We start from the raw sequence: 15,330 nt of genomic DNA on the forward strand, positions 1-15,330 counted from the left end.
TAATTAAAATAAACACATGAGAGAGTATGGTGCAATCTATCTCCCCTTAAGAAATGTCGGCATTCTCCCACTTCTTGAGTATTTATGCTTTATCAATAAACACATGAGAGAGTATGGTGCAATCTATCTCCCCTCAAGAAATGTCGGCATTCTCCCACTTCTTGAGTATTTATGCTTTATTAATAAAAATAGCCCATAAGCCAAAAAATAGATGCACACTTATGCATGAGCTTGTCCTTTACAAAAATGGGGGTTGCTTTTAACACAAGCTTAGATCAATTCTTCCTATCTAAACCACAAAAGAAAAATTACACAAAGAACCCCAAGGGCTAATTCACGTGCAACAAAAATATAACAAAAGTCCATGCCCAAGTATAACAAAAGTGGGCGGCTCAATAGATCCACACCCAAGTACATCAAAAGTGGGCGGCTCAATAGGTCCACACCCAAGTACATCAAAAGTGGGCGGCCAACAACGATAAAAAGTCTCGTAGTAGATACTACGGCCAAAATACCAAAAATGAGAACCGTCTTGGTAATAGCTCACGCCATATCACCGTCATTACGTCCAAGCCATTCTAGCTTATTGAGCACAAAGCTTGTCATTCTCGCCAACCTACACAAGTTGTCTATTGAAACACATTACAAATTAGCAACACATGCTAAAAGTACACAACAACACATAAGTATTAAATCCAACACTTAGTTCCAGCCATCTCTAATTTCATATGTCCTACACATGGAATATTCGGAATCACCCAAGTGCCATGCTACAAACATAGTGGTAATTAGGGGTCCCCAATTAACCACATATAGGGACAGACGGACAAACCGTATAGGTTGGGTCCAAGTAGACTCAATGTAGAACCTATCATACAATTGCCCATGGGAAGTATATATTGATGGATTTTGCAACTTCTATCATATTTAGGTCCCTAATTTGAGATCTTCACTACATTGTGCATTCTTCTTTCACAATCATACAAATTTCATGTTAATGTCTTTCTAGGTTCCATCTAAGCTCCCTCATAGGAGCGCATGGGTGGTTGCAATTGCTATAAGTTTTATAATATTGGTTTTTGCAATAGTAATTTATTTTATTCTCCAACTATCTATCTTGTTGAATCTTGTTTTCTGTTTTAACCACAAGTAATTTTGTACAGCATGGTTGATGATATCATTTTTGAAATGTCATCGAAGTAGGAAAGATAATGGTTAGAAACAATTTGCAAGAGAAATGAAAGAGACTTTGCACCCTTAAGTTGTATTGAAAGGTTAGAATAACAAGATTGAGAAGAATGCATTTGAGAAATTTCAAAAGTATGTTTTGGTAGTTATTATGTAAAAATGTCAAGTTATTATGTTTTGGTAGTTATTATGTAAAAATGTCAAGTTACTCTTGGCATTTCTGATTATTTAGCTAAAGAAATAGGTATTTTATGTTTAAACATATGCTGCTTGTTTTCATTTCAACAAAAGTCATTCTGCCCATGGTGACCATTACCTTGGTAAACATGAAGCAAAACATAAAAATAGCATTACCAGCCTTAATTTCCTATGGAAGGAGCCCTCTTCTTATTCTATAGTTAAAAGGACCCAAAGAGGCATCCCAAATATAAGTGATGTTTACTTATCATTGCTAAATTATTCATGTAGATGGGTCTAAGATTTATCAATATGTAAATTATTTACTAATCTTGTAGTGTGATCCACAAATGTATATTTAATTTTCCTTTCGATTCTCTATTTACCCATGATTTATAACCATTAAATGCCAAACAGTGGCATATGTATATTCATGTAGATGGGTCTCAAATTTATCAACATGTAAATTATTCCTTAATCTTGTAGTGTGATCCACAAATGGATACTTAATTTTACTTTTGATTCTTTACTACCCATGATTTAATGCTAAACGATGGCATAGCTATATATATTACTTTTTCCTCTCAACTAGGATAAAGGTGCATACTTTTTTCCACACTTGTTTCATGGCTATTAATTTAGAAGAAAGATATATTTCAAGGTGGTTGAGAAAACTTTTTAACACATGTCATTTTTCATGCCCCATTGTGGTCCTAAACCATCGTTTAGCGAGCACGAGAAAATGTTGTTGGCCCATTCAGGGGCTTCATGAAATAGTCATACGTTGCGTATAAAATGGAATGAGTTTTCTTAGAGGTGTTGTAAAAAAGAAACCTATTACAAGGGATGTTTTTTTAACATAATGTGCACGCTAACTTTATGGGTGGATCCAAATGTTGAGAGGATATGTTGGTTTATGCAAAAGAGAAGTAATGGGGCTCCAAGTGGCAAAGACTTTACGTGTGAAAGTTTTCAATAAAAGTTTACCTTGGATGAGCTATATAGAATACCCATGACACTTGTTGAAAAAGACTCTCCTTAAGGCAAAGACTTTACGTGTGAAAGTTTTCAACAAAAGTTTACCTTTGATGAGCTATATAGAATACCCATGACACTTGTTGAAAAAGACTCTCCTTAAGATAGTTAGGAACCAATGGACTTGAGCTATGTGGCAAAAATAGCATGAAAGGGCAATCATTACAAAGGCCTTGATTGGTAATCACAAATGGTTCTTAATCAAATGATGAAAGATAGATTATATTGTCATCTTCTGAGGAGAGAGAGAGAGAGAGAGAGAGAGAGAGAGAGAGAGAGAGAGGACACCTGACAGACTTTGCAAATTGAGAGCTTTGGTTGCTACCTTGTTGCTTCTACAAGTGGTGATTGTGAACCCTTACATGTGTGATACGTGATTGAAATCTCATGCTAGTATTTTGGTAAGGGTATATTGATTCCCCATCAAACCTAACCAATCATTTAAAACTAACACAAGGATCATTTTTGATATGTACCCTCATCTATCATTTGCACTAAGGATATATTGATTCCCCATCAAACCCAACTAATCATTGTAAACTAACACAAGGATCGTTTTTGATATGTACCCCCATCTATCATTCGCACTATGTCTCTTTCTTTAAAAGTTGGTTCCATGAGAGTTGTTTTCACACTTAACCACCCTTGAGGCAAGCTTTAGTTCATACCATTGTCATGAGTTGTCTAATGAGCTTTGTATGAAACAACATACTGGCAAAGATGGTAGGGTTGTTTGTTGTTGAGGTCGCCATGTTCGTATCAATTACAAGATGATTGTTCACGGCCTCATGAGAGATGACGTTCTGCACTTGTTGTTGCTTGGTCAGTCAGGATGCCAGATCAACCATATGGTAGGGAATTAGGGTGAAACCTAGCCAGGCATGCCTTGTGGTGTGAGAATGCCATAAGGAGGTGATGACAATGAAGCGTCTCGCTGAAGATGGTGTGAAGGCCGGAGAGGAGGCGACGACGACCCCACGACGAGGGCAAGTGTGGAAGGACATGAAGCCTAGGGGTGGGGGGAGAGAGAGAGAATATGATTGAAAGAATGCTCTCCGAGATTCCATATTTAGGGGCTTTATACAAATATAGAAAAAAATAAGATTAAAATTTAAATCTTAGCAAAAAAGCGATAGAGATATTCCGGGGAAATTGGAGGGATTTAGGCCAAGGAAAAATCGAATAAAAAAGAAACAAAAAAAGGAACGGTGAGCTGCCAACCAGTTTCTCGGGGGGGCGCTCCCCCTTCACCTTCCTCACCTTCTTCTCCTGTTTTTATTACTGCTTCCACCACCACCACCATCATCTTCTTCTTCTTCACCTCCTCCTCTGTCTTGCCCTCACCCTCTTCGCATTATTTTCTTCTGTTTTTCTGCAGACAATATTGGCGATGGCGAACAAAGCTTCTTTGCCGTCTTCTTCTTCTTCTTCGGCTTCCTCCGGCACCAGCAGTTCGCCGTAGCTCTCCCACACTCAGGTACGGCCTTCTCCTCACCTTCTCACCTACTTTCCTGCCGTTTCTTCTCTGTGTTTCTCCGCTTTTCTGTCAATCCGCCTTGCTTATTCTGAGGCATCTCTATTTCCGGTTTCTGCTTTCGGTTGTGTGATCATCTTCTTTTCTTTCCTGTGCCTTCTGCTTTTTTCCCGTCGCTTTTTTTTCTTCCGACAGAGTTTCTGCCGTGCCGTTGTTCTCTCCTGTGCCGTACGTCTATTGCCTCGCCTTAGCTCTACCTTTTGCTCTTTTTTGTTTGATTTTCCGCACGCAACTTTGCTTGAAACGGTTTGTTTCCATTCCTTTTTTTGCCCTAATCCTCATACCTGCATGCAGTTCAATGCTTTTCCTGTTCTTACTGCGGCGCAAGTGTCAGATACTGGCTATATCCTGCTTTCCGATACATGTCGGACTTACATTCGAAAGAAAGATGGAGTCCGAAAGGGATAATCAGGCGTTATGGTGGAGGAATGGCTTCTCTTGTCTCCAGGAGATTGGAGAGCGATGCAGGCAGGGCCAGAAGCAGCCATCAACATGAATACAGACATGCTGCTCGCTTGCTACCTGATTGCAAGATAGGGTTTCCCGAATGCCGGCTAGGGTTTTCTGATTACAGGCCAGAATGGAGGAATGCTTTGGAAGAGCCTGTGAGTCATTTAAAACCGGCTGTGGCATCCAAAAGATATGAGTCAGTCCTTCCATCCTCGTTGAGCAGCCTGGCTGTCTCGGTTGCAAGCTCAAACCCCTGTGTTTCAGGGAAAGATGTTTGCAAAAGAATGTTTTTTTTACCTGCAGAGCCAGATGAGTGCAAAACAAAGTCTCATTTACCTTCAGAACCAAAGCTTAGTCCATCTGCAAACATGGTGCCGTGCAAACCAGTGGCTTGGGATGACACTGCTTCTTTTGCAGCACCAGACGAGCTTGTTTCTTCTAATACACTTTGTGAAAAAGCTTTCCAAGACACAGGTGTGGTCTTGGGGGATGCCAATGAGTCCAGCCTTCAAACTTTTGGTGTAAGCTTCGGGGATACCAATGAATCCAGCTTTCAAACTTTTGGTGTAAGGTTGGGGGATGCCAATGAAAAAGATTTCCAAGACACAGGTGTGGTCTTGGGGGATGCCAATGAGTCCAGCCTCCTAACTTTTGGTGTAAGCTTGGAGGATACCAATGAATCCAGCTCTCGATCTTTTGGTGTAAGGTTGGGGGATGCCAATGAATCCTGCCTCCAAACTTTAGGGGGAAGCTTGGGGGATGCCATTCAAAAATTTCAAACTTTTGGTGGTAAATCTCCTGGGGAGGTATCCCAGTATGCTGTTGTTAGCTTGGAAGGTTTCTCCACACAGCCTCTTGAATCTTACAGTGAGCCTGCGCTAGCAATGCACCATGCATGTGTAAGCGCAGAGGATGTCAATCAACTCTCTGTGATGAGTTCTTTTTTTGATAGTTCTAGCCGCGAAGAACAATATCCTATGAACTCCACTGGCGCTTGCAGGGATAAGAATGCTGCAGTTGGTGGAGTTAGTAGGGAAGGGGTACCTGGTTCATTTAGACTACCACCACCCTCAAGGACACCACGATGGAATGACTGGACTTGCCAACTAGATGAGTTTAATGGACAGGGTGGACACACAGTTAACAGAACAATGTTAGGACACAAGTTAAAGCAGCAGTTTCTTGCTCTGGCTGAGATAAATTCGATGGAGCAAGCTGATGAGGAAGACTTGGAAGAGGGTTATCTGATTCTTGATGAGAATGAAAATCAAAGAGAGGGAAGTATAGTGGCCGATGGTGGTGATGGGGAGGGTTATGATGGAGATGATGAAGGCTATAATGGACAAGCTATTGATGCAAAGCAGGAGAATGATGGGTATGACAAAGATGAAACCAGACAAGACAAGTTAGTTAAGGGGGATGATAAAGAGGTTGATGGAGGGATTTGTTCTGAGAACAATTCAAAGGCATTCAAAGAAGATGACATTTGGTCAGATGAGGATTTAATTTCAAGTCAGGTGAAAGGTTTCCCCCCACCCATAAGTATTCTTGCAAATGAAACCCATCCTGGTCTTCCAGGTCACATGCCTAGAACTTTCTGGCGCTCAGTGAAGAGGGGTGGAAGGTTTGTGCTACAAGAAGTGCAAGCCCGGCCTCGAGAATTCTTTCGAGCTACACGAGAGAATGGCAGACTGCAGCTGCAGCTGGTACGCCCAGATTCAGACCCTGTAGGAACTGTTAGAGAAATGCTTGACACCTTGCAGCCAGATGAAGGTGGGACTGAAGACCAGGGAGAAGCCTCGGGAGCAGGTTCTGGTCCAGATTTAGACCTTGTAGGAAGTGTTACAGAAACACTCGATGCTTTGCAAGCTGATGTAGGTGGGGCTGAAGACAAGGGAGAGATTGCAGGGGTAGGTTCTGGTCAAAATGGTGCAAATCAGATAAATCAGATTTCTGACAAGTTGCTTGGGGAGAGGACACCATTAGAAACAGGTCGTAAGGAAATAATGGATCAGATTCGCGTATATCAGATTACTGAGAGGAAGGAAATTTCAGGTCCTGGTCAGAGTGCTACCAATCAGTTTTCTGAAAAGATGCTCGAAGTAAAGACACCATCAGATGCAGGGCAGAAGGAAACCATGGACCAGATTGGCACAGATCAGATTACTGAGAGGAAGGAAACTTTAGGTCCTTATCAGAATGGTACGAATCAGATTTCTGAAAAGGTGATTGGGGTGTGGGCACCATTGGATGCAGGTCAGAAGGAAATCACTACTCTGATTGGCACAGATCTGATTACTGAGAGGAGGGAAATTTTTGTTCCTGGTCAGAATTGCACAAATCAGATATCTGAAAGGATGTTTGGGGTAAGGACTCCGTTAGATGCAGGTTGGGTGGAAACTACAGATCAGATTGGCAGAGATCAGATAACTGAGAGGAAGGAGAGTTTTGGGTTAAGCACAATGCTAGATGCACGACAGACTCCAGATTCACAGGAGCTTGAGAGTAGCTGTCATAGCAGAGTTGTGACACCTCCTGGCCATGCAAACGAAGAACATTTCAGACAAGATTTCCAGCATGCCTGCTTCAGTAGTACTTATGGGTTTGACAACAGTCTGAATGTGTTGTCACCCAGCCAGACACTTTTACAGTACCCTATCCAACCAGCTGTCCGATAATGTGGCTGTTACACACTGTTTTTTGCAGGAGCGCCGGTTAAAACCGCGCGATAACTTGCAATCATTTCTGTCCAGTTGTTTCACAGTGTGCTGATTTGTCTAACTCAGCTTATTGTGGCCGGATTTGTACAGAAGGCATGGTGAGAATGCTAGTGTACAGACTTAAGTAATTCTTTCCCAGAGGTTTTTCCTTTCCTTAGAATCCTCTTGGGCAATAAGTGTTGTCCATTGCAACCTATGTGAGAAGGGTAGCCTTCTTTGTTTGCTAAGGTCTTTCAAAGCACTTATTATTATTCTGGAAAATCACATTTATATGTATATATGTATCTATGCATCTAAACCGCATTATTGGTGGTTATCGGTTTGTATGTAGGAATACTTAATAGGTGCTGTGGAAGGTAGTGCATTTGACACCTTAAAGATAAATGCTGTCTGATTCTGTGGGTTAAATTTCAATAACAGATGTGTCTCATGTGCTAGTGGTTTTGAAGTCTCTGCTAACAATAGGGATATCTTGTAAAGATGATCCTCTCAACTTAGCGTTTTGTAGCATCTATAGTGTTCTATGGTATGTGATGTTGCCTGGTATTGATATGTGTCTGACCCTTGTCTCCAAGGCGAAAGCTTTTGGAGTGTTTTTTTGGGGGGGGGGGGGGGGGGGGGGGGGGTTGGAGCTTTAATCGACTCGCTAATGTATAAGCTCTGGAGAAGGGCAATGTTCTGCTTTGTGTCAAAAACCACTGCCTTTCTCACGAACAATAGGAGGTGAAAGGTTATTTTACGTCCTGATCAGCCTAGGGTTAGGTTAACCCAAGGTGAGGGGCGTGTACTTTACTCAGGTTAGGGTTGGGTCTTAGCAGGGCGTGGGACCTGGAGGGTTCACATGTGTGTTAAAGGCGTTAAGCAGTAAGAGGTCTGGGTTGGCTGTCGGCTTATATAAATAATAGCTAGGAGCTTATTTGGCTGAGTAACAAGCATGATACACCCCTCTTTCATGAGGTGTCAAGAAGCATGTTACCCTCACACCCCTCTTTGATGTGGACGGTGTGCTTTTTGACAGCAGTAGACTTCAGTATTGTCCTGCTTGCCCAGTCAGGCAGGATTTTCCTGGTCGATATTTTGGAGCAATCTGCACCAAATTCATGACTGGATATATCACTTGCCTTTTGTTGGAGTGTTTGGTGCTAATTGTTATGGTGTGATGCTCTTGTACGCATCACTTGCTTCTTTGCAACTTAGGCGACCTCCTAGGCAGGGTCTAAATTTGACGGGTTACTTAAAATTTCAAGTGACATACACTTTTTCAAACTGCTTTTCACATGACATGAATTTTCAAAATCATGTTATTCAAATGGCAAGCAATTTATCAAAATGAAAAGCTTTTTTAAAAATCTAAAAAACTGTATGTAATTAAACAATCAATCTACATGATGTCCAGTCAAGATGCCTTGCATGTCCAACTTGCCAAAATTAGGCCTTTGACTATTGAGTGAACAAATCACTCTAATGGCACCGCCCTCCTCTTTTTTCATTGTAACCAAATATCAAAAACATCTTTCCAATAAACTTGTGATGCATCACTTGCATTAAGTGATAACAACATCAATGCATCAAGCGTCTCCAGACACATGCTACTTCTCAAGCTACTCTTTATGTCATTTTGTCGAGAGAAACCTCGCTCACATGATGCTGTACTCGCTGGAATTACTATGCTTGCTTGCCATAAATGCATCAGTCCTGGAAATGTGTCCCACCAAGTCTTTGTGTTGTTGCAGATTGCCCAAGCATCATGCATACCTCTACTCCTAGCAACCCTGTACAGCATGCCAACAAAATCCTCCCGTTCATCCAAACATTTCCTAATGTCAATTATTGAATCATCAACCTTAAGCTTGCCAATAAGCCTCTCTAACCATTCTTCAGTCCTTTTATCCCTTTCAATTACATCTGAAGGATAGGCAGAGGGATTAAATAGCTTGACCGAGTTGAAAACCCCAAGATCAAGAAACCTATTATTTAGAGCATTCAAAACATCTTGTACAAATGTCCTTCCAATGCAAATACATTCAGCGAGGGAACCACTTGCACTTCCAGCATCATGAGGCAGTACATTGAGATCAAGAGTTGCATCCTCCTCTTCTGAATCACTTACTGCTCTGTCTCGTTTCTTTTTTGGAGCTAATTTTGGAACTGGCACAAAGTGTAGCACATGCTTATGAGTAAACCCATTAGAATCAACATATAGCATATTCCCATCTTTTGACATGTTCAAAAACTTTGTAAGTTGTTTTGAACCAGCACCAAATTGGCCCTCATAAGATATATACCTTTTAGTGAGCTTCTCAAATGTCAAATCCAAGTAGACTCCAATCATAGTAACATCCATGTTCTCCCTCTGAAATTCTACATTTAATTTATTCAATTCAACCAAAACATCAGCCATCATAAACTGGACTTGAAAGATTGTGGCATAATTGTACCATTTTTTCTCATGCATTCTCCATTGCTTCAAAATAGCAGGCATTAAGGGAACCAATCTTTCCATTACTTGGCCTCTAGATAGCCATCGAATTGCATGGATTTGTAAAACTTTCAAGTCTGCAATATGATACTCATGCATCAAGTTTCGAAGTTCGACATGTCGATTTGTTGATTTCCCTAGCCACGCATATACCTTGTTTGCAACCTTATCAACAAAAGCAAACACATGAGGATTCGATGCAAAACCATCCTTTGCAAGTGGCTCACGGTGGGCAATACAATGCACGCCCATAATTCGTGAAGCCGATGCTTGAAACCGTGCCACTACACCTGTCTTATGACCTGTCATTGCTGAGGCACCATCCGTTTTTACAAATGCAACTAGTTTCTTCAAATCCAGATTACTCTCTAAGAGCATGGCATGGACAGCATTGTAGATTGCCTCCCCAGATCCATTATCAACTGGTAGCAATCTCACAAATTTACAATTGGGCTCTCCTTTGCCATTCCCAGGCAAGTACAAAATGTAGATAATCAAATGCTTCTCCATGGTTCTATCTGTACTTTCATCAATGAGGATTGAAAAAAATGGACTTTCACAAATTTCAGCATACAAGTCTTGTCTAGTACAATCTCTTAAAGCCATCAAGAACTCTCTTCCAGATACGGGATTGGTATATGCACCATACTCATCAGATGATGGCATATTAGGAGTGCCAAGATCCCTTTGTAACTTACATTGAGTGGGATATTTCTCCAATGCAATATCATTGCATGCACAAAAGTGTACCAGCTTCATACAAGTGATTATTCTAAACTGTTCAGAATGCACCATTGTGTCAATACCCCCATCTATTGGTCCTTTGCCACCAATAGCCTTTAGCTTTGCATGATAAATACTTGCAGCTCTCCTATGATATGCAGATTTTGCATGCTCATTCAAGGCTGAAAGTTGAATGCTTTGGGATCCACCCATTGTGAAAGTATTCACTCTTCCATCTTCTTCACACCAAGTGCATTTTATGCGGTCCTCATTACATGTAGACTTGCATAAATATGCCCAAGGATGTATTAGAGTCCATTGAGTCCTCCACTTCCTTTTGGGTTTATTGGAAGAAGACTCTTGGGAAATCTCATTACAAGTTTTCGAGCTCCCACCACTACTCTCATGTCCTACATTGGCAATGGTCTATCTTGACAAAAAAGAATCTATTGAAGGCTGTGACTTTTTCTTTTTGCCACGTCCTCTATGAGGCACTAGATTGGGACGGTCAACCATCACTGAAAATATAAGAATAAAATAAAAAAAGGAAGCCACATGAGAATAAAGAGAAGAGAGCATGCTGCATACCTTAACGGTTAAGCACGTTCATTTATACAAGGCCGTTATACTCCTTAACGGTTAAGCATGTTCATTTATACAAGGCAGTTATACTACTATAATAGGGGAACAACAAAATAACAACAAAAACAAGACACAAAAGGGAGACACCCGTGACCCAATAGCTGAAGATAGCTTAACAAAATGTTAAAATAATCAAAATAAGAATCCAACCTGGAAATAAATTGCAGCCGGCAAGTCCACGTCCTCCACACCAAGATCGGAAGTAGCTAGCTATGATCACAACTCACTAATCAAGATTCAAGAATCATAAAAGTAAGTTAAGAGAGAAAGACACATAGAGAGCAATTTCATTTAATTGTACACAATCATACAATACAAAACCACCTCTACATATTATAACATTTGTCATAAGTAAACAATCCATTGCTAGATCAAAATTACATCAACAACATGGCTATAAGTAAACAATCCATTTGTCTAATCTGCAAACTGAAGCGGTCGTTCAGTAAATCAAATTTTTTTTCTAGGTTACATATGTTAACACATTAATTCCAAGATAAGTCATCAATACAAATTCGACCATCTATAAGAATGAAGAATCATACCCATCATTAGTCATAGTCGCCCATCCATAACCAGATTCACAGCTTTCAAAAAACAGCAAATCATGCCCATTGCCCAATGCCCATCATTGAGTAATTAACGAAATGTGTATGCCTTTAAGATCCTCAAAAAATAACAATAATAACTGATGTAAGGACCATATACTGATGCATCATGCACTGATAGGACAATTAGTTGTACTATCCAAAGATGTAAAAATAAAAAACCAAAATGAGTAACCCTGAATTTCAGAGCACATCGATGCAACCTGATAGAACTAGACCAGATTTGTCACAAAAATATGTGCTTTAAAGACTCCTTATAAAACTCATTAAAAAAACAGAGTAACCGAGTCATGACCATCAAAAAAGCAAGATACTCATCAGGGTTATGCCTAAAAAACTCTCGTAGCTTACATGTGTAGAAACTGTCAAATGGATTCAAGGAAATACAGAATCCCAAACATCATCAGAAAAGCGAAAGGTCATTAGATCAAATTGTGTATGTACAAATTAACATGTCAAACCATATAAATCGATTCACTAGGATTCAAAGATTATAGAAAGTTGAAACCTTCAATCGTATATTATAAAGAGTATAATCAAGCAATAGCTAGATACCTGAGACAAGCGTTGAGAGGCTGAGAGGATGAGCTCCCAACGGATGCTAGGACAAGTGACATGTTATCCAGTGAATCAACAATGCAGACTAAGTGAGTATACTGTATAACTCACCCAAAGTGAAGCCATTTTTATAGTCGGAGCCACACATGCTAGCGGCCAACTGTCACTGCCATGATGCCATGCTAGCGGCCAACTGTCACTGCCATGATGCCATCTTCATTGAAAGATATCTGAGAGGAGATTATTTGCAGAGTGGCCCCGTAGCAGTCTAGCAGATGCACAGCTGGCTATAAAAGCAGAATCTCTCTCCCAGGCGTCTCCCGACTCCCGAGTCCCTCACACTCACGAGTCACTGTTACCTGTACACACAGCTGGACAGAGAGCCTGAGAGAGGTGGCCACTGGCCGCCGCCGGCCGGAAGAGGAAACGAGAGTGCCAGGCTGCCAAGCAAGTTGCAACCAAATCATGCAGAAAAGAAGGTGGAACTTGGAACAGACCAAATGTAGAGTTATCCTGATTCACTCCTGAATCTTGATAAACAAATCAAAATTTACAGAAAAAGCAAGTAGGGAAGAGAGAGAGAGAGGTCGAGACTCGATGTATACAACTTTACGAGAGCAGATGTTGGAGGATACGAATCAGATCATACGATTCACGAATCATACGATGACCATGGAGACTGGGCGATGATTGATCCACGCTCCCGACTCCCGTTCTCGACTCCCGTTCGGATGGGTGCACCGTGCGCACTGCGGAATCCAGATCAAGGCCGGGGGCCGGACCGGATGACCCCCTCGGGCCTCGACTGGTTGCAACGAGGCTGGAGCTGCAGGCTGCAGCGGCCAGCCTGCGAGTCGCGACCGGCTAGTAGCCAAGGCCGGGAAGGCCCAATACAGTGCTCCTGTCACCTGTGCTAGTAGTTAGACTCTAGTTACTTAAACTCGCAGCCTGCATGCAGCATGCTGGCTGGCAGCTGCAATGTGCATCATGCATGGGTGAGTCCACTGTCCGTCGAACGGTGAGTCGCTGAACCGTGACGTGAGAGTCGGTGAGACATTAAATTGCAAATTGCAATTATCGATTCGCCCCAAATTTCGAAATTATATATATATATATATATTAATAATATATATATATAATATATATATATAAAATACACATTGCAGTGATTGCACATTGTGCAATGTGTATTTTATTATATATATGTACATATTAATATATATATATATATATATATATATATATATTAATATATATATATATATATATAAATGAAAAGCACTTTTTAAAAAATGACATCATTTGAAAGGCATTTGAAATTACTGTATTTCAGAGTGAAAAGTTAATTCTAAGCCATTGCATGTTTTTTGACATAGATTTTTTTAAAAAACCTTTTTTGACAGGCAAAATCGCCTTTGACAGGTAAAACACCCGTCAAATTTAGGCCCTGCTCCTAGGTGTGTCACTGACTTGTGTAAGTTGTTTTTTTTGGGTCATAGAGCTACGATAGCATGTCATAGGAGCAAGGTCTATGCTATGTCATAGGAGCAAGGTCTATGCTATGCAGGTGTCAATGGGATTATTGAACAAGTGCTGACTATGGACAGCTGGGAAGAACGTCGCCACTCACACTAGGCATTGGAGGGCCCAATGATGGGGATGGGGGGAATGAATGTGCAAAATACACACGTCTCTTTCTCTCTCTCTCCCTCTCAATCCCCATTGGGCAGCAAGCAGAGCAGGAAAAAAAACCAGTAATGCAAAATACATACCCCCCCTCCTCCTCTTCGGGCAGCAAAGCAAGAGTAATAAAAAAGCCCCAAAAACTATACTTAAGTTCCAGCTTTTAGTTATAAAAACCTAATTCGTGATTTTGGGAGGTTCGTTATCATTGGGATTTGGGTAGACCTCTTTTTGCACGAGACGGTCAATGATTGATTAAATGATTGGAAATGTCTGTTTTGTTGTTTACGTTAAAAAAAAAGTTGGCCAATGATTGATTGAAGGATTCAATTATCAAGATACGTTTTTTTTTGTTTTGATCACTTCAATCTCTCCTCACTTCAAAGTTCAAAGTGGACTCGTCATTCGAACGTCCTCTTCTTCTTTCCGTAAGTGCTGTTTTTTTTTTCCTCAAGTGCTCCTATTTATGTGGACCAAGCTAATCCAAGTTTCGGATTTGCATGTACTACAATTTACAAGCACACGTCTTTCCTTCCTCTTGCCCCCTTTTTTTTAAAACAGCCTTCTCACTTACATAGATATGGATGGATGGACATATGTACATATGTATGCTTGTGTGTGCATGTATACACGTACCCACATATGTAAATGTATGTATATACTTGCGTGTGGATGTACAATAATTATGAAGTTGTTGGTCAAGTTACTTTTGTTGGCATTGCCCTTTGTTATTAATTTTTTTGGGATGGGAGGTTATTATTATCTGGAAGGTATCCTAGCATGGTTGCATACTAGTAGAGAGGTGCTACATAGATTGGTAGTTTCAAAGAACAAAAGAAGACATGGTAGCAATGATGGATAGATATGTCCTCTTCTACAGACAATCATTCACAATTGAACCCATATAGGCCATAATTGAGGTAGCAAAGGTGCTCATGTCCTATTTAATGAATTGATTCTATTGCACAATACCAATATTGATACTTTAAATTATATGCGATATTATATCTCTTTACAATTATTAATTATTTGATATCAATCATAATTTATAATAATATTGCAATGATAAAAGTACTAATATAGTAACATAATAGTAGAATTATTATATAAAGATAACAATATACATAATTGTATATGTACTATTGAAAGAGTATTATAATTTATATTTATATGTAATATTATAAGAGAATTATAGTACAATAGTTGAATATATTTTAATAATACAAATATATATATATATATATATATATATAATTAATCACGTATGTAGTGCTATAAAAGTATTATAGTAGTATGATTGATGATATGGTATAAAAAATAATGTTGAGGGTATTTCATGCTATTTAAACTTATCCACATGCATTACAAGAGAGCTCCTTGGCTTTGTTTTAGGATCTCATTTAATCCAAGTGGTTTTCTTTATCTTTTAAGCCATTGACGTTCAACCCTCATTGATATTTTCATAATTTAAACCCTGTCTAATGAGTATTGAGAAGGCCTTAAAAACATAAATTGCACTACAAGAAAATAAGG

General features: G+C 40.0%; 1 protein-coding gene across 1 annotated transcript; it reads left to right on the forward strand.

The window, feature by feature from the left end:
- Nucleotides 1–3,612: 3,612 nt before the first annotated feature.
- LOC147636747 (uncharacterized) lies at nucleotides 3,613–7,513 on the forward strand. The gene is made up of 2 exons (XM_086800252.1): nucleotides 3,613–3,877; nucleotides 4,229–7,513. The coding sequence occupies exon 2, from the start codon at nucleotides 4,297–4,299 to the stop codon at nucleotides 7,060–7,062; it is 2,766 nt and encodes a 921-aa protein (XP_086656378.1). The 5' UTR covers nucleotides 3,613–3,877; nucleotides 4,229–4,296; the 3' UTR covers nucleotides 7,063–7,513.
- The last annotated feature ends 7,817 nt before the right edge of the window (nucleotides 7,514–15,330 follow it).

This window comes from Cibotium barometz, chromosome 7 (assembly GCF_041138505.1).
Source record: "Cibotium barometz isolate CiBa-2024 chromosome 7, ASM4113850v1, whole genome shotgun sequence".
In the NCBI taxonomy this organism is placed as follows: domain Eukaryota; kingdom Viridiplantae; phylum Streptophyta; class Polypodiopsida; order Cyatheales; family Cibotiaceae; genus Cibotium; species Cibotium barometz.

Coding starts and splice junctions, on each gene's coding strand:
- LOC147636747 (XM_086800252.1), top strand. CDS start 4,297: ATGTCGGACTTACATTCGAAAGAAAGATGGAGTCCGAAAGGGATAATC.